The 23,254-nt window shown below is 46.6% G+C and overlaps 1 protein-coding gene across 2 annotated transcripts; it reads right to left on the reverse strand.

Moving 5' to 3' along the window:
* Positions 1-5,122: 5,122 nt before the first annotated feature.
* On the reverse strand, positions 5,123-23,005 carry TMEM231 (transmembrane protein 231). Of its 2 annotated transcripts, XM_016930195.4 has the most exons (7): positions 22,787-23,004; positions 22,520-22,689; positions 12,529-12,657; positions 12,055-12,198; positions 9,407-9,488; positions 8,165-8,270; positions 5,123-6,993 (listed from the first exon to the last, which is right to left on the reverse strand). In XM_016930195.4, the coding sequence occupies exons 1-7, from the start codon at positions 22,923-22,925 to the stop codon at positions 6,813-6,815; spliced, it is 951 nt and encodes a 316-aa protein (XP_016785684.1). In that variant the 5' UTR covers positions 22,926-23,004; the 3' UTR covers positions 5,123-6,812. The 2 variants fall into 2 exon arrangements, with proteins under 2 accessions (XP_016785684.1, XP_016785683.3); XM_016930194.4 differs by having other exon boundaries at positions 22,520-23,005.
* Positions 23,006-23,254: the final 249 nt, after the last annotated feature.

A 23,254-nucleotide genomic window follows, 5' to 3' on the forward strand; every position in this document is an offset into this window, starting at 1 on the left:
CTGATAAGGAGCCTTACATTTAGCACAGTGGACAATTGGCCAAGGGTACAAAGTTAGGGAGAACGAGTCAGGCAGGCCCTGTGATATGCACTTTCATCTTCGTGATTGAATGTTATCCTCCCAAGTCCCTTGGAGGTAGAAATAACCATCCCTGTCTGTTTTAATTGAAGCAGTGGGGCTCAGAGACATGAATACTCAGTAAGAAAGAGGCAGGGCAGGGGCTTAAGTCCAAGAGCCAGACTCCCAGTGCAGGGCCCTGTGGTGGGTCACACTCCTAAGCCTTTGTCCAGTGAACTCTTCCATCCTGGAAGGACTGTCCCCTTCCCCTCTAAATTCTTCCCTTTTTTGATTCTTTTCCGGGGGCACATATTTATTACATGTTTAATTTTTAGAAAAATAATTCAAACAGGTCACATGAAATTAAAAAAGTAGAGATGAGGGCATCGCAGCCTTGGCCTCCCAAAGTGTTGGGATTACAGGCGTGAGCCATAGCGCCCGGCCAAAATGCAATTCTTGACTGCCTTGCCTCTGTGTAAAAGGGGAGAGAAAGGAGGACAACATTTGCATTTGCTAGGCGTTGGACACAGTGGCTTACGCCTGTAATCCCAGCACTTTGGGAGGCCTAGGTGGGTGGTCACCAGATGCCAGGAGTTCAAGACCAGCCTGGCAAACAAGGCAAAACCTATCTCTACTAAAAATACAAAAATTAGGCCAGGTCTGGTGGCAGGTGCCTGTAATCCCAGCTACTTGGAGGCTGAGGCAGGAGAGTAGCTTGAACCCAGGAGACAGAGGTTACAGTGGCCGAGATTGTGCCATTGCACTCTAGCCTGGGCAACAAGAGCAAAACTCCATCTCAAAAAAACAAAAACAAAAACAAAAAAAATTAGGCCAGGTGCGGTGACTCATGCCTATAATCCCAGTGTTTTGGGAGGCCAAGATGGGTAGATCACCTGAGGTCAGGAGTTCAAGACCAGCCTGGCCAACATGGTGAAACCCCATCTCTAAAATTAGCTGGGCATAGTGGCTCATGCCTATAATCCCAGCTACTCGGGAGGCTGAGGCAGGAGAATCACTTGAACCCAGGAGGTGGAGATTACAGTGAGCCGAGATGGCGCAATTGCACTCCAGGCTCTGTGACAGAGTGAGACCCCATCTGAAAAAACAAAAATTTGGGCCCAGTGCCATGGCTCACGCCTCTGATCCTAGCATTTTGGGAGCCTCAGTGGGGCGGATCACCTGAGGTCAGGAATTGGACAGCCTGGCCAACATGGTGAAACACCGTCTCTAGTAAAAATACAAAAATTAGCTGGGTGTGGTGGCGGGCGTCTGTAATCCCACCTACTCCAGAGGCTGAGGCAGGAAATCACCTGAGCCCAGGAGACAGGTTGCAGTGAGCCAAGATCAGGCCACTGCACTTCAGCCTGGGTGACAGAGCGAGACTCCGTCTCGAAACAAACAAACAAACAAAAAACATTTCCTAGGCACCTGTACTGTCCTGGGGCCCAGAGGGCCTTTCCTAAAGCCTAACATCAAGCCCCTAGAGGCAGTGAGGCACGACTCCACTTCCCCTGAGTCTGGTTGCAAATTAACTCACCAAGCTATTTTTTCTCAAGAATTTCATGGAGAGCTTTTGAAAGTCACACCCTTTGAGACCCAAGTATGGAATAAGAACCCGCACCCCGACCCCTGCCCTGCGCAGTGAGGATTCCCGCATGCAGCCGAAGCCCCAGCAAGACACTTCCAAACCAGCGCTAGCAGGGGAGATGAACTTTCCACGTTGCTGATGGAAAAGCCACCCCCAGCTCTTCCCGCCAACCCAGGTCTCTGGTGCAGGACAGAGGAGCGTCACAGCTGGGCCACTGGCCCGGCCCCCAGCCCAACCGAGTGTGGGGACACCTCCGGTGGAGAATGAAGAACCAAAGCACCTCAAAGCTTGGCGTGTCTGCCCGAGCTGGAGCAGCAGCCAGAGGGACGCCTCTCTCCCTGGGCTCAGCAAAAGCTCCCAGACGTCATCTCTTCCAAGTTCCACCGCACAGCCAGCTCTTTCTCTTCACTGGGAGGTTCCGCAGGGGCTGACTTGCTCCTTAAGGTCCCAAGACTATTAAGGGACACCCAGTGAGGCCGGGAAAGGGGCTCTAAGAGGCATGGACGAAGAGTCGGGGGTGACCAAGCCACTGGAAGCTCCTGGAGACTGGAGGCAGAGCGAATCTGGGAACAGGGCAGGAGTCCCAGAATGGGATGTTGAGGATGGGGGTGTCCTGGGGCTACCACAGGGAAGGACCCGGCGCAGAGCTCCCTCCGGAGCCCGGCACTGCGGCCCGCGCCCTCTACTCCCCGCGCGCCGGCCGGCAACCCTCGGCGCTGCCCCTCAATCTTCAGCGCTGCCTGGTGAGGCGCTTTCAGACGTGGCTGCGGTCCCAGGGTGGCCGGCGGGAGCCACGGAAATGGGAGAAGGAAGGAAGTAGCAGGTTTTGCCCCCAGCTCCCTCTCCCCACCCCCGACCGAGGGGCCATGACTCGGGGAGGGGCGCTGGCCGAGGGCAGGGCAGGAGGGCCCAGGTGGGCTGGGGCTCTAAGAGGCGCACCTTTTAGCCGGGGATGTCAAAGGACGCTGGCAGAGTCACTTCTCATCTAACTGACCACAAATGAACGTTGTAACCCTTCCCCACACCCCCAGTCGCCAGAGAACCTGGGAGCTCCAGGGAGGACAAAGGCCCTAGTGAAGGAAGTCGAATCTTAATCTTGGCCCTCCTCACTCTCGGGGGCATCCTTGCAGCCAAGGGACTTGGAATCCAAACCCTTCCCAAGGCCCCAACCTCAGCCCTAAGCCAAGACCCAGGCACCTTGATGACACAGGAATCCGTGCTGCCTCCCGGTGCAGTGTCCCAGCTGGGAGGAGTTGAAAGACCAGGTGGCCTTAGGAGCTGTGCCCTCCCTGCCCTAGCCTCCGCCCAGAGGCGCAGGCTTGATAACATGTTCCAATGAATACAGGATATGTTTCAGTAAATAAAAGCTCCCCACCCACCCCTTACAAATAACAGGTCAGCCTGGCCTGGTGGCATACGACTGTAATCCCGGCACTTTGGGAGGCAAAGCAGGCAGATCACTTAAGGTCAGGAGTTCAAGACCAGCCTGGTCAACGTGGCAAAACCCCATCTCTACTGAAAATACAAAATTTAGCCGTGCATGGTAGCACATGCCTGTAATCCCAGCTACTAGGTAGGCTGAGACAGGAGAATAGCTTGAACCCCGGAGGTGGAGGCTGCAGTGAGCGGAGATGGGGCCATTGCACTCCAGACTGGGTGACAAAGTGAGACTCGATCTCAAAAACAAAGAAACAAACAGGCAGAGTCCAGTAATCTGAAAAGGATAGAGCATTGGGAGGTCCTTTAACCCATGGTGGTATCTGAAACGAGAAGTCCCTGCTGCTGGGAGTAGAAATTAGCAGTCTTTCCTGGCTGTGGTTTGGCAATGAATTAAGATCCTTAACAATGGTCATAAGTTTTTTGAATGTATCTTAAGGAAATAAACCAGCAACAAGGATTTCTACACAAGGTTTATAAAAGTGTTGTTTATGATACTAAAAAGGTTACATACAACAAAAAAGATTAGAAAGAAGTGTGCCAGAATGCCAACCATAATAACTTCTGTGATCAAACTGCTGTGATCCCAGCACTTTGGGAGGCCAAAGCGGACGGATCACTTGAGGTCAGGAGTTCGAGACCAGCCTGACCACCAGGGTGAAGCCCTGTCTCTACTAAAAACACAAAAATTAGCCAGGCATGGTGGTGGGCACCCGTAATCCCAGCTACTCGGGAGGGTAAGGCAGGAGAATCACTTGAACCTGGGAGGTAGAGGCTGCAATGAGCTGAGATCATGCTGCTGCACTCCAGCCTGGGTAACAGAGTGAGACTCTGTCTCAAAAAAAAAAAAAAAAAAAAAAAAAAAGAAAAAGAAAAAGAAAAGAAAAACCACCTACTGGGTACTATGCTTATTACGTGGGTGATGAAATAATCTGTACACCAAACCCCCAGGTTGTACAATTTAGCTATATACGAAACCCATACATATACCCCATGAGTCTACAATAAAAGTTGGAAGGAAAAAAAAAAAAGAAAGAAATAATTGCTTTATTAGCCTTACATGATGGAATATTAGGGGGGTCTCATCTGACTTAAGCCGAAACTGTACTAATCATTTGGCAAAATCAGGAGTCTTTCTACCTCCAAATATTCAGTAATAACATCAAACCCTAACTTAGCTATGGGTCGGAGCTGAGTTAATAAAATCCTCTATATTTCTTCTTTCTTTTTTTTTTTTTTTTTTTTGAGACGGAGTCTAGCTCTGTTGCCAGGCTTGAGTGCAGTGGCGCAATCTCGGCTCACTGCAACCTCCGCCTCCAGGGTTCAAGCGATTCTCCTGCCTCAGCCTACTAAATAGTTGGGATGACAGGCACGTGTCGCCACACCCAGCCAATTTTTGTATTTTTAGTGGAGATGGGGTTTCACCATGTTGGCCAGGATGGTCTCGATCTCCTGACCTTGTGATTCACCCACCTCGGCCTCCCAAAGTGCTGGGATTACAGGCGTGAGCCACTGCTCCCGGCCTCTTGCTTTTTATTTACCTCTTGCAGCTATGCTGTGATTCAGAGTCAGAAACTATCAACATCGGGTCTGTAAATAACTTCATATTCACCAGACACAGTCATAATTATCCAACACGTAGATTTCACATGGCATGTGAATCCCACTGAAAACTCATCTACCTGGGGAAGAACTAGGGGACTTTCACCAAAGACCTCATGGAAGTTCCAAGGTCTTTAGGCAGAGCCTTGTAAAGCATGGCTGCAGATGAGTAATAAAGACAGGTGTGTGCAACCTCTGCCCTCCCTATTCTTTGCCATTCCAAACCCTTTCCCTCGAAAAAGGTACATGTGATCTTCCATTTTGACTTTATTTATTTATTTATTTATTTAAACAGATAGGGTCTCACTCTGTCACCCAGGCTACAGTACAGTGGTGCAATCATAGCACACTGCAGCCTCAAGCTCCTGGGCTCAAGTGATCCTCCCACCTTGGCCTCCCAAAGTGTTGAGATTAAAGGAATGAACCACCATGCTCGGCCTCATTTTGAACATTTTAATTAGAAAGTTACAAAACATCATGGGTTCTTTATACAAGATTTGCATTAGAATAATTTAATAAAATGCAAACCAATGTTTATACGTATCTTGTCATCTTTCCATATCTCATTGCCTTATGGGAATTTAAACAAGAAACTATTTTTCGTTTAGATCTTAAGAAAAAAATTTAGGCATATAAAAAGCCTGAATATTAAAAAAAGACAAGGGGGTCAATGTTAGGGAATTCCTCTGCTTGAATACTTCAAAATAGCTTTGTTTCCAAAACTGTTTTAGCAAGCCTAAAGGAGCACTAAAAACGACAACTGATCTCCAAAGTAAACTGAGGCACACACTGAGGGGTGTGTTTCTGGGTGGGCATGAAGCATGGATCACCGGGGCCATGTCCTTCCAGTGGCAATGACCTGCTTGGGATCAGGAAGCAGCTCCATGTGTTCTTGGAGGAGACTGCACGCATCCTCAGGAGATCAATGGGCTGAACAAGCCATCTTCCGTGTGCAGAGGCCCCTTCCAGCCATCTCTGCTCCTGCAGACACTTGCCTAGCCACGAGGGTAATCCACTGGACTGCTTGGTATTCTGCTAGTGGCCAGGCTGGACTGACCTGCCCAGGCCAGCATCCTCTTTACACTCTTACTGCTTCTTGTGTCCTTCCCAAAGCTGCCCGCCCCACTCTGATGGGCACCCTGTTCCTTAGTCAAGGGAAACGCCAGCCGCTGGGCTTCCCGCTAGCCTTCCAAATAAACTTGTGGTTGTCAGGCAGCGGGAGCCAATCCCAACACCAACCCCTGTCGCCCCTGTCCTTTGCAGGAAGGGGGAGGGCTGTCAAGGAGGAGGAGGGCCAAGTGCCCAGGCTGTTGGGTGAGGGCCAGAAAGAACCTGTTGTGACAATGCTTTCTTCCCCCAGTGCTGCTGAGGGGGCTGAGAATGAAACAGCCCCTCTGACTTCAGCCTGCCATCCAGGGGCACAGATAGAGGGAAAAATAGGGCAAAGAGCCCAGTCACAGTACGGCAAAGATCCAGGGCTGCTCAGCTGAGCTGATGACAGATGACTGACTGTTGGGCTGGGGCAGGTGGACGGTCCAAGTGTCCTTCAGCGGCCCTCCCTGATTGCCTGTGCTAATGCGGCCCTTGCCCTTGGGCCCTGCCCCTCCAGGTCTCCAGTTAAAGGCCTCAGCTCTGGAAATCAAAGCTGTGAATGGGAAATGGAGAAGCCCAGGGGTGCAAAGTGCTAGTGATTGGCATGTTTGTCACAAGAGAGCCCTGAAAAGAGTAAGAGTGGCTCACAACAGAAGGAAGAAATGCACAGTGTGTTCTTCAGTTCAATAGAGGAAAAGTCTCTGCTTGACCAGAGATGGGACTCTTTCCAAGATGTCTGAACTGACTGCAATTTTCTCCTGAAATTCAACGCTAAGGCAAAGAAGGAAAACCCAAAAAGCTAATTATAGCCTCCAGGAACTCTCAGACCTTTCCACAAACCAGTCCCTGACAATTCTGCAGGAGCTCTGAAGATACGGAACTTGTGTAGAGCAAAACTGGAAAGAACCGTTGTCTCTGAGGGAAAAGCACACAAGTCCGCAGGTGTCCGCTGGGCTCTTTCAAAAGGTCCTAAGATGTTCCCAGAAGATGACAATGAGGCAGCCACGGTCCTGCTGAGTCTTCAGAAACGGCCTTTCTAGGATAAATGCTCCTTACACAAGTCTCCCCGGGGCGTCACTGTCACAGGGATGGTGGTCACCACCTGATTCTGAAACACGAAGATCTTGATTCTTTCAAACACCCAAAGGAAGATAAGCAGGATGCTGACATACTGCACCCAGGCGAACTTTACCATCTCCCAGAATCCTGGCTGATAAGTATGGACAGTTAAGGAGTGAAGGGCCACATGGTGTTAAGTATGAAGAGAAAATCCAAGATGGAATTGGCTGTGGCAGAGGTATCTAGAAAGGAGGCAGGACCTCTGTCATGTACACACCCAGATGGAAGCTGACCTAAACTTGGCCAAATGGTAAAACCAGCCACATTTGATTTGAGCTATTTATATACCAAGCCTGATGACCAACCTCCTAAACAGACAACTATGCCAAACTAGATTGATCATGGACTAGAGACATGCTGAGCTGTTAACCAGCCATCCACCCATCTTCTAAAATCTTCCAGTTGTGTAAACTTAGAACACCCTTAGCCCCTGCCTAATTGCACCTGTATGGAACACAATTTAGCTGGTTCCTAGGTTTGTGTCTCTGGAATTGTAATTCCTAAGACCCCAGTTAAAATGCCTTCTCTTTTGTTTGCTTCTCTGCAGTGTTGGTGTTGGTTTCATTTTCTATTAGTCGACCTAAGTCAAAATTGAACCAAAGTTTAGGTCAGACAGGGACTGGCAAGAATGTTTCACATAACCTTAGCATAAAAGGGATATCATATGATTATTAAGACATAAATATGGATGATTCTTACCTAGAAGAATTGCTTGGAAACAAATAGGACCAAGACATGAATTATTTGTTCCTGTATGAATAGCAGACATACAGTCATTTTTTGAGTCATGTAGCCTAAGATGTCAAAGACGCAGCCATTTTTATGAGGCTATAACCCTGTCATGATTTCCAAGAGAAAACCTCCCACGTCTGTTACTACTTGAGACAACTAAGGAATCATTCCTCTTTGAAAACTGAGCTACCATTGATTTTTTAAAAATTGTTGTTTGCTTTAAGAGGCAGGGTCTCACTCTGTCACCAAGGCTGGAGTACAGTGGCACAATCATCGCTCACTGCAACCTTGAATTCCTGGACTCAAGCAATCCTCCTGCCTCGGCATCCCAAGTGACTGGGACTACACATGTATGCCACCATGCCTGGCTAATTTTTTTTTTTTTTTGGTAGAGACAGGGTCTCACTATCTTGGCCAGGCTGGTTGTGAACTCCTGGGTTCAAATGATCCTCCCACCTTGGCCTCCCAAAGTGCTGAAATTATAGGCAGGAGCCACCACATCCAGCCTTAACATGGACTCTTTAACAGAAAGGATATGAAATGACTTCCACAGGGTATCGGATGATAGCATTAATCACAAATGGAGCATCTGCGGCCCTGCCTACCAGCCAGATGGGGTTGGGATCATTCAGGACGGTGGTAACTGCAATGCAATCATTAACCATTAACCACGATGGCTGTTTGACTCTGGCAGTTGAAGGCTATAAAGATTATTTGATACCTGGAAATTATCCTGTGCTTCAGAACTGAAAGAAATCATTCAGAAGGAAAGAGAAATTGCATGTGCAAAGCTGATCACACATTATTTGTTAAAATAATAGTCAAAATACTTTTGTTAAAATACATAAAAAACTTGGAAAGAGTTTCTTCTACATGTGCTGAATGGCTAACTGAAGGAATACTATACTGCCACTAAAAGTAGTATCACAGCTTTGTAGCTGTGTGGGGAAGTATTTATATTCCAAGTTTAAATAAATAAAAATAACTTGGATCCCAATGTGTTTCTACACTACAATGGCTGTATAAAAAGATCTGCAGAAGGGTAAAGAATGAAAGGAATGAAAAAATAGTTGATTTGTAGGGCAATGTTTTCTAGTTTTGTTTCAAAATTCCCTCTATTATTGCAATAATGCCACTAGTATATGCCATAAAATCAGTAAGCAATACTGGATTTGCAGTCGTCCCCCTTGTGAGACGTCTGTGTATAGTCTCCATGATGTCTGGTTGCCAAGTAACACTCTAGATGCTTTTAGAGAAAACCTCAGCCACCGACCAGACAAACGTGCCGAGTCCACACATGCCATGGCCTAGAGCTCTGTAAGGAATGAGCACACTGTGCCTTCTGGCAGGAAGCAGGGGCACTCCTGTTCTCCTGCTGGACTGCTAATGTGGGGAGAGTCACCCACGTTCTCTGTTTTTCTCTGAAAAGCATGAACAGCAATTTGTCTTTGGCATCTGTTATAGGTGTGGTATGGGGAACAACTCAATTAGGCTTATATTTTTTAAAAGAGAAACCCACCAAGCCAGTGGTGGGATAATGATGGCATTTAACCATCACTAACCTGCTGGACCACGGGATGCTGGAGGGGTGGGGGCGGTCCCAGGTCTGAAGATCAGGACGAAAAGGACAAATCCTGGACAGCATATTTGCTCCCATGGTTGAGCATTCACGGGTTTTGACATTTTCATCACAAGGGTTCCAGTTCTGCTTGTCTCTGTTGCCCCCACTAACCTTGAAAGTCCTGAGCAGTGGCTGAATGGGTTCTACCTGTGACTCACCGTTCCTCTCCTGGTAGGCAGCAACAATATGGGTGAGGTCGTAGTCATAGGCAAAGGGGCTGGTCCCGTTGATCACGGATATCTGGGACACGGGAGGAGGATGTGGTGTGAGCACCTAGGAGACTCCTCCCCTTTTCCTTCTACCCTTCTGCCCACCCAGGCTGGTCCCACAGAGCACCCTCTTGTTCTTGGTGGCCTACTGCAGTATCAATAATCTTCTCTTCAAAGATGAATAAACTCTCTTGCAACAATTTAAGCCCATTTACTCTCAGTCTTTCTTTCTGTGGATGGAAATAAGGGGTCAGTGTCCATGTTTTATAGGTTTTAAAGCTATTTTTAAAATACCCCTCCTTATCTCAGTGGGAGAAAGAATTCCTTAAATTATTTTAATAGACCGTATTTTCGCCAGGTGTGGTGGCTCATGCCTACAATCCCAGTGACTTGGGAGGCTGAGGCAGGAGGACCACTTGAGGCCACGAGTTCAAGGCCGTAGTCAATGATGATCATGCCACTCACTACACTCCAGTTTAGGAAACAGAGAAAGACTTCATCTCTCAAAAAAAATAAAAAAATTAAAAAAATAAAAAGCCAGGCATGGAAGCTCACGCCTCTAATCCCAACACTTTGGGAAGCCCAGGCAGATGGATCACTTGAGACCAGGAGTTCGAGACCAGTCTGGCCAACATGGTGAAACCCCATCTCTACTACAAAGAAAACAAAAATTAGCCAGGCGTGGTGGCATATGGCTGTAATCCCAGCTATTCAGGAGGCTGAAATCAGAGGATCTCTTAAGCCTGGGAGACGGAGGTTGCAGTGAGCCGAGATCATGCCACTCCACTGTAGCCTGGGTGACAGACCAAGACTCTGTCTCAAAAATAAAAATAAAATACAAATAAAAACCCCTACACAAAGACAAAAAAAAGAAACCATACTTCCAACTCCTTTGTCATTTTCTTGGTCTTCTCTGGATGCTAAGTTCTTTATCACTTTTAAATATAGAGATATAGATAAAATGCAAACCATAAGCATATAATCCCTTAAAGGAGGAAATAATTGCTTGCTGTTAATGTAATCTGATATATAGACATTCAGACAAAAAGTGCCATATTCATTTCATATGTTGCAGCTTCCTATTCTTTACAACTTATATTGATTATAGTCAGAGCAACAGTAAAACCCACTATATATCTACAAGTCTGGGTGTATGGCTGTAATAACCGATAACATCCCTTTTTCATTTTCTAAAGTACCTCAGCTCAACTTCTATGGTCCCCATTGTGATAAAATAAAGTGAGGAATGAGTGATTAGATGCATGAGTTCTGCACACAGACAGGCTCTGTTATCTTTCAAGATTTGAGCCTTTGGGAAAATTAATGACTGTAAGCCCCAGTTACGTCTTCTGCAAAATGAGTTCATTATTTAAACAGGTATCTCTGTGAGCTTACCATCTGCCAGGCAGTGTGCTAGGCACGGATGTGATAATATTTGAGATGCCACTGCTGTCAAGGCTGAGGGAGACAACAAATAAACACACAAACACATATCCTGAGTAGGCCAGGCGGCAGGAGGGAGAGTCTGGCTGAGGAATGGTGGAAGGAGGGGCTGCTACTGTAGAAGCAGGTCAGAGAAGGACTGGGCTTGGGGATATCTGAACAGGGACCTGAATGGCATGGTCCGATAAGCCACATGGATGCCTGGCAGAGGAAATGGCAAAAGCAAAAGCCCTGAGGTGGCAGCTGCTTCTTGAGTTTGAGGAACAGCAAAAAGGCCAGGGGGGCTGGAAGGGAGCAAGCAGGGGCAGTGATGGGACAAGTGGCTGGAATGCGGGGAAAGGACAATCTGGGCAGCTCAGAGGTTGCCGTGATGATTAAAGGAGATGATATAGGTAAACCCCTGCACTCAGGGGTGGCATATGTTATGAGTTCAGTAAACTATGGCTAGTAATATTTCTGAAATACTTTACATGAACATTTTACATCATCATTTTACAGTGTCCTTCGGAGTACATCCTGTGTGTGACCAAGCGTGTGTATGGAAGACACAATGTGTGTGTGTGCACCCACGTGGACCTAAAAGCAATAAGCAATTTAGTTCTTCGACAAACACAGATTTTGTTTCTCTTCCCTTCTAGGTGTAACTATGCGTTTACCTTCTCTGTAGTTGGAAAAAATTCATGGCAAGAATTCTACAGAGACCCTCTTTGGTGCCACCCACAAAGAAATGATATTTCTACTTTTCTTTTCTTTTCTTCTTCTTCTTTTTTTTTTTTGAGACAGAGTCTTGCTCTGTTGCCCAGGCTGGAGTGCAGTGGCGAGATCTCAGCTCACTGTAACCTCCACCTCCTGGGTTCAAGCAATTCTCCTGCCTCAGTCTCCCAAGTAGCTAGGATTACAGGCACGCACCACACGCCTGGCTAATTTTTTGTATTTTTAGTAGAGACAGGGTTTCACCAGGTTGGCCAGACTGGTTTCAAACTGCGGACCTCAAGTGATCCATCTGCCCACCTCCGCCTCCCACAGTGCTGGGATTACAGGCATGAGCCACTGCGCCTGGCCTGACATTTCTACTTTTCATTCCCCTCTTTAAAGAACTTAATGAACAGTAACACAGAGAAACAAAGGAGCTGGACAATGAGAAGCGCTCTTACGTTGTATCGGGCATCTAGGCCACCACAGCTCAGCGGCTGCTTCTGCTGCAGCCTCAGGTCTCCGTTCACGTATAACTGGGATCCCGGGACAGGAAAGGAGGACTGGAGAAACGCCATGCTCTGCATCACGAGGGTCACCATCCTCTGAAATCATTAGAAGGACCAACAATACCAACCGCCATCAGATCTGAAGGGCTCTGGGTGCTAAGAGTCACCTGTCGTGGCTGAAACCTAAGAGGCCCTCACATACCTAGCGTAGCCATGCAGGAAACACTGCCTAGAACGTTCTGAGCTATTAATAGCCCATGTCAGTTAATATGACTAGTGAAAACCATTCCATTGGCCTAAGTTAAATCCCAAACTACATGGGGAAGAGGGCCTGCTAGAGTGCAGGTCTTCTAGAAATCAGAAGAAGGACTCTGGTCTACTCAAAAGACACAAGGGAGAGGACAGCCTCCCAGCGGACTGACTCACGTGTAATCGATAGGAGAAAGTCAGGATGAGCTGCACACCGAGAACGTGCTCCGTGGACTGCAGGGGAAGCTCCAGCTTAAAATGTAACATGTCCGTCTTCCCATCCTGGTTCCTGTCTTCTTCTCTAGTCTAGGAAACCCAAACAGGCCCAGCAGCCCTGGTCACTAATGAGTCTGGGAGGAATCCACATCACTTCTGTACATACACAATGACCCACTGTCTTGCTGTACACAACAGGCATTATCTCCTCCACTAAAAGAGAAAGGCAGATAGATGTAAGTGCATTAATACTGGGGAGAGACACAAAGTGCATGGTCCCTGAACTTCATATCTGGGCCTTTCAAATGTTCACTGGCCAAAATAAATGGGCAATAACAAAAAAATCTGGATAGTATTTGTGCCTTTCAGTTGTCTCATGTGATCTTGCTTATTTTGCACTGATATTTTTTTCTTTTTTATAAATATGCCTGAATTTGTATGGAAAATTTAAGTAGCATGTCAGAATAGTCTTCTATGTCTCTAGAAGTCAACTTGTTAAAATAGAAAAACACCTAATCCTAATCATTATGCATTCCTCCAACAAACTCAAACTCAACAGAAAATCACCAAGCTCTATTTTTTGTTGTTTTTTTTTGAGCCGGGGTCTAACTCTATCGCCCAGGCTGGAGTGCAGTGACGCAATCACGGCTCACTACAACCTCCGCCTCCCAGGGTCAAGGAATTGTCCTGCCTCAGCCTCCTGAGGAGCTGGGATTACAAGTGCCCACCACCATGCCCAGCTAATTTTTTTATTTTTAGTAGAGACTGGGTCTCACCATGTTGGCCAGGCTGATCTTGAACTCCTGACCTCGGGTGATCCGCCCACCTCAGGCTCCCAAAGTGCTAGGATTACAGGCGTGAGCCACCGCACCCGGCCTTACCAAACTCTGTTTATAGATTCTGAAACCACGAGTGTCTTTGCTTCAGATTCTTGATGTTGGATCTTATCTCATCATTCGTGTGAGGACCTGAAAGCCTTGTGCATCTTTTAGTAGCAATCAATGAAATGAAAAAGGAAGCTATGTCAAATCAGCAAAGCATTAAAACCATATCTATGTGATAAATTACGGGCATGAAAGGAAAGAAGACAGAGGTCTGTAGAGGAAAAAAGACAAAATACAGCTTATGAAGCATATGTAGGCAGTGAAAAAAAACTGGTATCCACTCCTACCATCCACAGTCTTGCCAAACAGTGATGCTAAAATGATGATCAGGAAAGCACGGTTACTGAAAAGTGATCACTGCTGACATGGTCCCTCTGCACAACTCTGGATCTTTTTGCTACAACTGATCCTTTCCCACTGTAGATTCCCAGAACGATTCTACTATCGTGTAGCAGCATTCCCATCTGGATCCACCATCTATGGGTTCATTTTGATTCCCACCATTACTATTACGTAAGGAAGAGATTTTTTGTGTGTGTGCTTTTTCAGGCTAAGAAGGTCATTTGAAATGAAGAAATCTCAATTTTCAGAAACTTTCAATTATTTCTTTCTTTCTAGACAATAATCTTCCTTCTCTTAGGTCTTGTTTTAGAGAAACCTCCCTCCCTTTTCTCTTGGATACTTCCTCTCTGCCCTGTTTCATCAGCTTCGGGGAGGGATATCTGCTACCAGGGCTGATGATCAAGTTACTGAGGCAATGATGGACTAGTCATTATAGGTAGGATGAAAAGAGCCTGCCTTGCGGATCATGAGGTCAGAAGATCGAGACCATCCTGGCCAACATGGTGAAACCCCGTCTCTACTAAAAATACAAAAATTAGCTGGGAGTGGTGGCACGTGCCTGTAATCCCAGCTACTCAGGAGGCTGAGGCAGGAGAATCGCTTGAACCAGGAAGTTGGAGGTTGCAGTGAGCCAAGATCTTGCCACTGCACTCCAGCCTGGTGACAGAGCGAGACTCCATCTCAAAAAAATAAAATAAAAAATAAATAAAAGAGCCTGCCTTGTCTCCTGTGGATTTTCTTCAATTGGGATCTGGGTAGAAAATGTTATGTAACTCTCTGTGATGGATCCACACCTTCTAGATCTTTAGGGTTGGACAGGAAGAAAAGATCACATTTCTCAACTTGCAACAGAGGATAGTGGCCAGGAGACAACTGCCAGAAGAATCCAGACTCCAACACACTGTGGGAGGGGGAAAAGCTCATTTCCTTTGATCTTTACAATAAATGTAAAGCCCCAGGCAGGCAGAACAAGTATTTTCCCATTACACAGATGACAAAATCAAGGATGAGTGAGATTAGGGCATTTATCAGAGGTACAGCAAGTAATGGTGAAGACAGGATTTGAGATCAGGTGACTTCAAATCTGGTCCTCTTTTTAGGACCAAAATGTCTAAAATTATTTTAAAAATTCCAAATGAAGACAGCAGGTTGGACAAATCTTCCTGAAAAACAGCAGCACCAGGTATCTACGTCTGTATACTTGCCTGTGCACATCCTTCCATTCCAAGTTTGGGGGGGACAGATTTGGCACAACACCATCAATAGTGTCTACTTGTTAAATTCACTCATTGATCTGTTACGTACTTTTTGGAAACACGCCAGGCACTATTTCAAATAATGAGACTATAATGGTAAACAAAATAGACAAAGTCCCCATCCTAATGGGGCATACATTCCCGATGGACAATGTAGAAAACAGTGACAAGTGCCACTGACAGAAATAAAGCAGGCTAAAATTAGAGAATAATGAAGGTAAAATTTAACAGAAATTGGCCAGGCGTGGTGGCTTATGCCTATAATCCCAGCACTTTGGGAGGCCCAGGTGGGTGGATTGCTTGGGCTCAGGAGTTCGAGAGCAGCCTGGGCAACATGGCGATACCCTGCCTCTACTAAAAATACAAAAATTGGCTAGGCATGGTGGCGCGCACCTGTAATCCCAGCTACTAGGGAGGCTGAGGCAGGAGAATCGCTTGAACCCAGAAGGTGGAGGTTGCAGTGAGCCGAGATCATGCCACTGCACTCCAGCCTGGTGACAGAGCAAGACTCTATCTCAAACAAACAACAAAAAAACCCAAAAAGAATTTAACAGAAATTTTTAAATATTCAGGATGACCCAACTTGTTGGAGTCCTGAAGGAAGTGAAGTGATGGGGTGCAGGAACATCTCAGAGAGGAGGGATCCAGGCTAATCAGGTACATGTGCTCTAGCTACCCGTGGGGTCAATGCATCTGGCAGAGTGGGTGAGAAGGAGAGCAGGGTGGAGAGAGTGGGGAGAGAAGTTTCGATAGAAAGGATGTGTCTCCCACAAATGACCTGTCACCAAGCTGGACTCTCACCCTCCTGGGGCTGGCGAAGTTTGGCTGTGCTCCTCTGTTATCACTTGGACCACTGAATAAATCAATTATTTAATTCCATTTAGTTGAAAGTAAGTTTAACATATGTGCAATAGCTAACAAAGGCAGGCATTCAAAGGCTACTACTTCTTTAACACAAATTCTAGGTCACTATCTAACCTCCAACTGGTACTTAGCCAAGAGAATTCACACATCACACCACCACCTTATATCTACAACGTATATACAGGCTTTGGAACAATTTTTATATCCATTCATTGTCCCACGTGATTCCTCTGCATATCCCAGGAGAGATGTGGGTACTCTCATGCCCTGTATACGGATAGATAAGTTGAGGGTGAGGTTATGAAACCCAGTGACAGAATTGGGACTAGGACCTTGTGGGACAAGGATCTTGGTTTGCTGACTCCTGATTCAGGGCTCTTCTATAATAGCTCATAAGAATTCTAACTGAAAAGATTTCTCATGGTTAAAGGAGGATAACCCTTTAGAGATATACATGAAATCCACACGCATGTACTGAGCAGAGTCAGAGGGAATTTTTTTTTTTTTTTGAGACGAAGTCTTACTCTGTTACCCAGGCTGGAGTGCAGTGGCACAATCGCCACTCACCGCAACCTCCACCTCCCAGGTTCAAGTGATTCTCCTGCCTCAGCTTCCTGACTAGCTGGGATTACAGGTGTGCGCCACTACACCCAGCTAATTTTTGCATTTTTAGTAGAGATGGGGTTTCACCGTGTTGGCCAGGCTATTCTCAAACTCCTGACCTTGGGTGATCTGCCCGCCTCAGCCTCCCAAAGTGCTGGGATTACAGGCATGAGCCACCGCACCTGGCCAGAGGGAATTTAACATAGGGAATAAATAGTCCCATAGGTATTAGAGGACTGAAGACGTAAAAAGGGGATATCCCAGCAACACAGAGATAGTAGCTGCAGGGAACATTTCCCACACCTAGGACTAGAGAAGAAGGGGAAGCGGGTGGGACTGATAGAACTTAGAGGTTCACGGAAGAGGCCTCGAAGAGCTGAGCCTCAGACTTCAAGAAGGGACCGCAGCCCAGATGGGGCCAGGACCTCTGAGCTTGGAGGAAGGATGCACTAGAGGGAACCTGGAAGCCGGTAGGAGAGGCGTCTTGCTCCTTCCTGTTTGCTGGTTGTCCCTGTTTGTGTCATCCACAGTGGTTCTTCACCCTGGCAGTGGTGACTGGTTTCATTTTTTTTTTTTTTGCACTCCCAGAACAAGGCTCATCATGCCTCCTATTGGCAGAACCTAACAGGAAGCTGCAGGGGAAGAAGGTGCTTTCCAGCATCTCAGCAGGAACCTGGAAGCTGAGCGTAGGAGGGTGGGTTTGGAGCTGAGACAATACCTCATAACCAGCACACCACCTGACTGCAGGAATTGCCAGAAATTAAAGTGCCATTGTTTCCAGAGTATCCTGATGTGTGACTTTTTTCCCCATCAGGAATTCCCAGCATCTGACGGTTTGTTGGAATTTTGTTTGGTTTCTGTTTTGTTTGCGTACATTTCATTCATTTAAGTCGTATTCTTTTTTTTTTTTTTGAGATGCAGTCTGGCTCTGTTGCCCAGGCTGGAGTACGGGTGGTGCAATCTCAGCTCACTGCAATCTCCGCCTCCCGGGTTCAAGCAATTCTCGTGCCTCAGCCTCCCGAACAGCTGGGATTACAGGAACCTGCCATCACACCCGGCTAATTTTTGTGTTTTTAGTAGAGACGGGGTTTCACCATGTTGGCCAGGCTGGTCTAGAACTCCCTACCTCAGGTGATCCACCCGCCTCGGCCTCCCAAAGTGCTGGGATTACAGGCGTGAGCCACTGCGCCCGGCCCATATTCTTTTATTAAAGGTTAATTTCCTAGTTTATACCAGTGTCTATCTCACCATATACTTGTCATCACCGGGTGCTCCTTTCTTTTTAAGCTAAAAATACTCTTTGGCACCAGTTTTGGGTCTCTAGCAAAGCAGAAACTGCCACTTCATGGTTCCTTTCCACCTTTCTACCTGTATTTCTTTTTTTTTCTATTTCTTTTTTTCTTGATACAGGGTCAAAAAAGGCTAGAGTGCAGTGGCACGATCACAGCTCATTGCAGCCTTGACCCCTCAGGCTCAAGTGATCCTCCCACCTCAGCCTCCTGAGTAGCTGGGACTACAGGCATTCACCACTACCCCTGGCTAATTTTTAAATTTTTTGTAGTAGGGCCTCACTATGTTGCCTAGGCGGTCTGGAACTCCTGAGCTCAAGGGGCTAGCCTCCCAAAGTGCTGAGATTATAGGCATGAGCCACAGTGCTCAGCCTTGTATTTCAATCTAAGATACCATTACTTATAAAATGAACCATTATTTTATATACCACTGATAAAAGAAAAATATTTCCAATTAAACTATGACACTTTTCTAATCACTTACTTTTTAAAAAGTTACTAAAAGAGCTTTTAGATTTAGACATATTTACACAGATATCATGTTTATTTACTTAGAAAAATATAAGCAAAATAGGTTGGGGCAGTGGCTCACGCCTGTAATCCCAGCACTTTGGGAGGCCGAGGTGGGTGGATCACCTGAGGTCAGGAGTTCGAGACCAGCCTGACCAACATGATGAAATCCGGTCTCTACTAAAAATACAAAAATCAGCCGGCCGTGGTGGTGCCTGCCTGTAATCCCAGCTACTCATGAGGCTGAGGCAGGAGAATCGCTTGAACCCAGGAGGCAGAGGTTGCAGTGAGAAGAGATTGTGCCACTGCACTCCAGCCTGGGCAACAGAGTGAGACTTCATCTCAAAAAAAAAAAAAAGAAAAAAAAAAAAAGAAAAGAAAGAAAAATATAGGCAAAATAAATTGATTCAGGGATTCCTAAAACTTCTTTACATCCTCATCCTTTTGAGTAACACTTTAACTCAGTCAACAATATCCATACTTTTCTATGCAACTTTGTCCTTTGTGCCATCAAACATGTTGGTGATACAGCATTAAAAGAAAAACAAAAACAAAAAACAAAAATTCAGCCGGGCATGGTGGCTCATGCCTATAGTCCCAGCACTTTGGGAGGCCGAGGCAGGCAGATCACTTGAGCTCAGGAGTTCGAGACCAGCCTGGCCAACATGGTAAAACCTCGTCTATACTAAAAATACTAAAATGAGCCAGGCGTAGTGGCAGGAGCCTGTAATCCAGCTCCTTGGGAGGCTGAGGCAGGAGAATCTCTTGAACCTGGGGGGCGGAGGCTGCAGTGAGCCAGGATTGCGCCACTGAACTCCAGTCTGGGTGACAGAGTGAGACCCTGTCTCAAAACAAACAAACAAACAAACAAACAATTCATAAAAGAAACTAAAAGCCATTGGTCTGGGCCCTTAAGCAGACTTTGAAATTATGGAGAGCTTTCCTGTTTTTAAAAGCCTCTCAAACTTTCCCTTACTTGCTCTCCATTCAATTCAGGGGTTAAAAAAATGTTCTACTACTGTCTCTGGGGTTTCCTCTGAGGTTGCTGATGCCCCTTCTTTTTAATTGCATTTTTATTTTTCTAACACCTACCTCTTACACAGAAATGATGCCCCTTCTGCATGTTTTGATGCCAGCACAGGTGTAAGCAATGAGAACTATGCCATACCTGCCTCCTTGCCAACAGTTGATAACCACAGACAGGAAGACACTGATTTCAGGGATGAGAAAAAACAGGTGTCTTAGAAACACGGTACTCTCCACTCATCCTCCGGAATCCTTCTATAACCTTCAGTCCCTGTATTCTCTGGGTCCACACATGCCTTCAAGAGCTATGTCAGCCTCCTTGAGGCTTGAGGGGAAAAAGTCACTCTGCTTTTCTCTTCTCTCATTAAAAACAACAAAAACTAGACTTCCAAAGCATCAAACATGTAGGGAGCTTAGAGACGCTGTCCAGGATGAGCTGACCAAAGCAGAAGCAAGGCTGTTTGTGACTTCAGCATTTCCCCCTATTAGCCACTGCAAAGCCACCTCCCAGCACTTGGTCCAACCTTAATCAACAACCACTGTTTCCTTTGCCTTCTGGACAGTTTCCTGGATAGAGTGACGTCAGTCTGGCTCTATGTTCAAAGTTAGAAAATAAAAGTAGTTTGTTGCAATAAGGGCTAAGATTTTAAGATATAGCATAAGAAATACTGAGTTCCAGTCCAGACTCTGTTCACTTAAAAGCAGTGGCTCACACCTGTAATCACACCTGTAATCCCAGCTCTTTGAAAGGCTGAGGTGAGTGTATTACCAGAGTTGAGGAGTTCTAGACCAGCCTGGCCAACATGGTGAAACCCTGTTTCCACTAAAAAACACAAAAAAGTTAGCCCGGAGTGGTGGTGCATGCCTGCAGTCCCAGCTACTTGGAAGGCTGAGGCGAGAGGATTGCTTGAACCCAGAAGGCAGAGGTTGCAGTGAGCTGAGATTGTGCCACTGCATTCCAGCCTGGCTGACAGAGTGAAACTGTTTCAAAAAAAAAAGAAAAAAAGAAAAAAGAAAAGCTAGGGCAAATTGTACCATTTCTCTATTTCTTTTTAATTTTTTATTTTTTTTGAAATGTGGGGTCTTGCTATGTTGCCCACACTGGCCTTGAACTCCTGGGCTCAAGCAATCCTCCTGCCTCAGCCTTCCAAAGTGCTAGGATTACAGGTGTGAGCTATCATTTCTGGCTGCAAATATTTTTATCTCATTTACCTGATCATTTAGAAATGTATCTCCAGGTCTTGAGATAACATTTGCATTGAAAATTCTCAGTTTCTCAGTTTTAGGCATTCTCTATTGAGTTCCCACAAGGAAAGATGATTTAGCGTCTTCTCTCCCCCAATTCCTCCCACCATCCCCTATCACATACTCAATACCTTTCTCATTACCCCCAATAGAGTTAAAATCTCTTTTTAGTCAACATTCAGTGTTCATATAATTAAGACTATGTCAATCCTATTCACAACTCTGATAACATTTTGGTTCTCAGTTTTCCTTACTTTTCATTTCCCTGCAGTTAATAATTATTTGCTTAGTTTTCTATGTACTTATACAATTTCATCAAAGAGCTGCTATTCCAATTCCTCAAAATTTGACGTTTAAAGGCATAAGATTTAGTCAAAACCTTGTTCATTGAAATATTGTCCCTAGGCCGGGCGCAGTGGCTGACACCTATGATCCCAGCAGTTTGGGAGACCAAGGCGGGTGGATCACCTGAGGTCAGGAGTTCGAGACCAGCCTGGCCAACATAGTGAAACCCTTTCTCTACTAAAAATCCAAAAATTAGCCTGTAATCCCAGCTACTCGGGAGGCTAAGGCACGAGAATTGCTTGAACTCAGGAGGCAGAGTTGCAGTGAGCAGAGATTGCAGCACTGCACTCCAGCCTGGGCAACAGAACAAGACTGTGTCTCAAAAAAAAAAAAAAGAAAAAAGAAAAGGAAAAAAAAAAAAGAAAAGAAAAAAAGAAATGTTGTCCCTAAGCAACCTGAAGTCAAAGCAAACCTAAAAAAGAATACGGCTGATTAATAAGTATTGATACATATACAAAACTGAGCCTTCAATTTCTGTCATTATATCTACCTGTAACTCTTAACATATTTTAGAATGAGCATGCACTTTTGTAACCAGAATATAAGAACATTTATAAAGTAATAATAGGAGAAAAGTAACCTGAATCATATTAGGTTGGTGCAAAAGTAATTCCGGTTTTTCGTCGTTACTTTTAATGGCAAAAGCCGCAATGACTTTTGCATCAACCTATTACTATTTTTTTTGCAGTTATTTATATGACCAATAGGATTTTTAAAAATAATTTTATTTAGTTGCTGGGAACAAGTCTGATTTTCTTTTCTCCTCAGCTATACAAGGTTGGCTTGTAGGGCAATCATCGTAGATATGTTTGAAGAGATTCAAATTTGAAAGAAGAAAAACCAGAAGTTTCATACTTCTAAAGGAAAACGTTTTCAGAAAATGAGTGAAAAGGAGTGACTACAAAGGAAGCATTCGCTTATCTCAAAGCAAATACTAAATTACAGATTCCTCTCAGCGCTCTACTGATGAAAAAATTTAAAAATAAATAAATAAATTACAGACAGTAACATGCTTCAATTTCATCCCGACAGCTTCAGGATGGCGCAGTCTCCAATGGGACAAACCCAGGGAGGCGTGACTCGGCCACAGCGCGTTCTGGGAAGGCCGCTTAACCAATCAGTGCCTCGGTTTCCAGGGGTCAGGTCTGCATAAAAATGCTGCCCTTTCCGTTCCTATAGTGGTGTGATGCAGAAACGCCGCGACAGAATGGGGTTACCTACATTAACAGCGCGCGGCCTTCCAGGCTCCTAAATGGACTTTCACAAACACCCTCCATCAGGCCAGGCCCGCGGGTGTGACCCGGGCAGACACAGGCTGCCCCCACACTTCTGGACTCTGTGTCAGGGCGCACACGCTGACAGCGTGGCTAACTTTCTTGGGGCCGGGGACATCTGGGAGAAGCAGAATGAAACAGAAGATCGATTCCCTAGGTCCTAGGAGATGAAACGCCACCTTTGCGGGTTCGCGAGTCCTTAGGATCAAAGCTGGGGTCCCCAGGGCCGGGGCCGCTCGCCCCACATCCTCATTCCAGTCCCCATCCCCACCCCATCCCCGACTCTGCCCCAGGCCCAGGCGGGAACCACGCACCGAAACGAGAGGGACGCGCAGGCGATCCCCTTGCAGCCGGTTGAAGGCGGGGAACGTGCTCCAGGCGAGGAACCCGCCGCTTTCGGGTCCGAGCAGGGCCACGAGCAGCACCTGGTGTTGGAAGCGCACGGTCGGCTGCTCCTCGTAGCTGCTCCGCTTCAGCCAAAACCCTGAGTTAAAGAGGGCGGTAGGGAGGCGGTTAGGGAGGCCGGCCCTGGCCGAGCGCGCCTGGGGAGCCTCGTGGCATAGCGGCCGGGGCAGGCTCACCGTGGCTCCGGAAGGCCACCAGCAGCGGCGGGATGTACGTGAGCGCAGCGGCCAGCAGCAGGAACAGCGCGGCTTTGGAGCAGAGCCCCGCGCGGTAGCTGCGCTCGACCGGGTGAGAGAAGAGCTCATAGAGCGCCATGAGCACCGCTCGCAGGCACTCCGCGAGCCGGGGGACCAAGTTTGGCTTCTCCTGGTTGCCATCGCCTCGGTCTCCACGGCAACCGACGGCTCACAGAAAGGAGCCAATAGCAAGGCCGCACCGAAAGGAGCCAGTGGCGGGGGCGGGGTTAGCGGGCGTGGCGCTGCCGGGGACGGTCGGCCTAGCTTTTCGAGCTGTGTACGTTTGCGTAAAGGCTGGGCGGCGATAGAACGTTTCCGTGCACCAGAGTCGTGGCTGTTGTCTGTGTTAACATTTGTGTAAAATAAGATGCCCATAAAAGTTGACTTGAACACTGAGGAGGAAAAACT

The sequence above is a fragment of the Pan troglodytes genome, chromosome 18, assembly GCF_028858775.2.
Source record: "Pan troglodytes isolate AG18354 chromosome 18, NHGRI_mPanTro3-v2.0_pri, whole genome shotgun sequence".
NCBI lineage: Eukaryota > Metazoa > Chordata > Mammalia > Primates > Hominidae > Pan > Pan troglodytes.